Genomic DNA, 2,500 nt, shown 5'->3' on the forward strand with positions numbered 1-2,500 from the left:
CCTGTTCAGAACTGCAACACTTCATGACTTGCACAAGACTGCAGTGGATCTGGCCTTACAGAGTAGGAATGGGCACCTAGACCTTTTCCTCCGCTTCCTTCTGGGTCTCTCACTGGAGTCCAATCAGAACCTCCTAAAATGCCTACTGCCAAAGACCAGTAGCCAATCACAGAGCTCAGTGCAGACAGCCCAGTGTGTCAAAGAGAAAATCAGAGTTGAGAGTAGTTCAAACAGAAGGATCAACTTGTTCTACTGCCTGAATGAGCTGAATCAGCATGCTGTAGTGGAGCAGGGGGAGGGAGGAAAGCTGTCTGTAGAGATGCTCTTACCAGGAGAGCGGAAGACTGTGAAATTTAAGCTTAATATGTCAGAAGAGCAGCTAGGTGGGTTTGACCTGCAGAAATACATAGAGACACCAGAGAAAGACCAGACCGAACTCCTCAGCCCTGATGATGTTCTTCAGAAGCTGGTGCCAGTGGTCACAACATCCACCGTGGCAGAGTAAGTAACACACTGTGTTGCTGTCTGACTGGTGTGTGTGTGTGTGTGTGTGTGTGTGTGTGTGTGTGTGTGTGTGTGTGTGTGTGTGTGTGTGTGTGTGTGTGTGTGTGTGTGTGTGTTTGTGTTTGTGTGTTTGTGTTTGTGTTTGTGTTACCTGTGTTCTGGCAGGGCTGCCATTGATATCTTACACACACACACACACACACAAACACACACACACACACACACACACACACACACACACACACACACACACACACACACACACACACACACACACACACACACACACACACACACACACACACACACACACACTGTGAAGAATGAGACCTCGCGGTCCAAACTCACAAAAAAGGGATGCGCACTCTTTTAGGCAACCAAGGTAAAAGGAGACCGACGGACCACAGACAAGTGCAGATTTTGTGCTAGGAGTGCTGGTTTATTTACAGTGCTCAAAAGTGATAAATAAAACTTTCAAAAAGGCTACAAACAAAAATCAACACGAGGGTTGTTCAGACTGAAAAGATAAACTTCAAAATAATCAATACAAAACTAATCAGGATTCAAAGGGTTAAATGTCCACAAACCAGTTCTCTCTCTCTCTCAGCCTCACAGCAAGCTGCTCTCCCTGCGCCGCTCTAAACAGAATGGCAAAAGCGCCGCCTATTTATGGGACTACCCATTAGTCACGTCATTACAAAGTGGCGGGAGAATGGCGCACAAAACAATTAACAAAATAAAGACATTAATCATAACAAAACTAACCATACCATAATCCTAATAACATTACAAATATTTCAAGTTATCAAAAATATATTTTTCTCTTCCCTAACACTAGTTTGGAACCCTAACCTCAATTACCAAACACGTCATCAAAACAAAAAATACAAAAACATTGCAACTCTCACAGCTCGGGTTTCTCGGGGGACCATTGATGGCGAGACACACAACAGGGAAGTGAATGCGTTCAGTGTAGGTGCTATGGCGTGGGACTACAGGTGTTTGTGGTGGAAATGTTGGATGGAGCAAAGCCAGCGGGTACCTCGCGGCTTGCGGAGATGTTGTGGATGAAAACTGGTGAGTACAGAAATATGTGCAGCGCTACGTGAGGTTGAAATATGCAGTGGTGGACGAAGTACACCAGTTATGTACTTGAGTAAAAGTACAGTTACCTTGCATTGAAAATTACTCAAGTAAAAGTAAAAGTATTCCCCTCACTTTTTTACTTGAGTAGAAGTACAAAAGTATCTGCCGTCGAAAATACTTAAGTATTAAAAGTAAAAAGTAAAAACTTAAAAATGAAGTCTTTGGTGCAATTTTAATATTTAAGTGTTGTAGTTTGGTCATATCTAATTAAATATCCTCTGATTTGCATAGGCTATACCAACATGTTAGAACTAGGCCATAACAGGCCTCAGAAACACTGTGGAGTAAGTCCATGGATGTTATAGCATCAGGAGTTCATTTTTACCTCTCTAAACATTTAATACTGTCCCTAATATGCCCAAAGAACATATGAAAGGGCCATTAATTAAAGAATATTTAGGCTGAAATTGATTATATGCCTATTAGAACAATTACTACAATATCCCAGCCATAGGCCTACAGTCCAGTATAGACCTAGGCCTACTTATTTGTATAATTTTTATCATAATTATGGTTTTGGTAGGCCTATACCTCTTATTGTTGTTGTTGTTGGGTGGTTATGTTAATGTTGGCTTAGGCCTATGTATGGACAAACAAACTTCTTGCTATTCTAAGCTACCTTAAAAGATAGGAACATCTTAATATACTTGTAATGGTCTCCATTTGCTATATGACAATGATTTGCAATAGCCTAGCATACTTGATACAACTTAATTGGAACACTTATCTGTAACTTATGACCATGAAAAAGCATTTTGTGCCTGTGCACATCACTGGGCCAATATTTAGCCAAAGTCCTTTTTTTTCTTTTTACTTTGTTACTGTTGTTTTTTTACAACCTCACTTTGGT

At 41.1% G+C, this 2,500-nt stretch overlaps 1 protein-coding gene across 1 annotated transcript in view; it reads left to right on the top strand.

The window, feature by feature from the left end:
• LOC134442917 (NACHT, LRR and PYD domains-containing protein 3-like) overlaps positions 1–2,500 on the top strand; it is a 10,185-nt gene that overhangs the window by 1,286 nt on the left and 6,399 nt on the right. Inside the window, exons 1-2 of the mRNA XM_063192880.1 lie at positions 1–221; positions 372–501. The exon at positions 1–221 is cut by the window's left edge and continues 1,286 nt beyond it. Coding sequence (XP_063048950.1) covers positions 1–221; positions 372–501 — 351 coding nt within the window. The remainder of the gene's footprint in view (positions 222–371; positions 502–2,500) is intronic.

The sequence above is a fragment of the Engraulis encrasicolus genome, unplaced genomic scaffold (assembly GCF_034702125.1).
Source record: "Engraulis encrasicolus isolate BLACKSEA-1 unplaced genomic scaffold, IST_EnEncr_1.0 scaffold_269_np1212, whole genome shotgun sequence".
NCBI classification, from domain to species: Eukaryota; Metazoa; Chordata; class Actinopteri; order Clupeiformes; family Engraulidae; genus Engraulis; species Engraulis encrasicolus.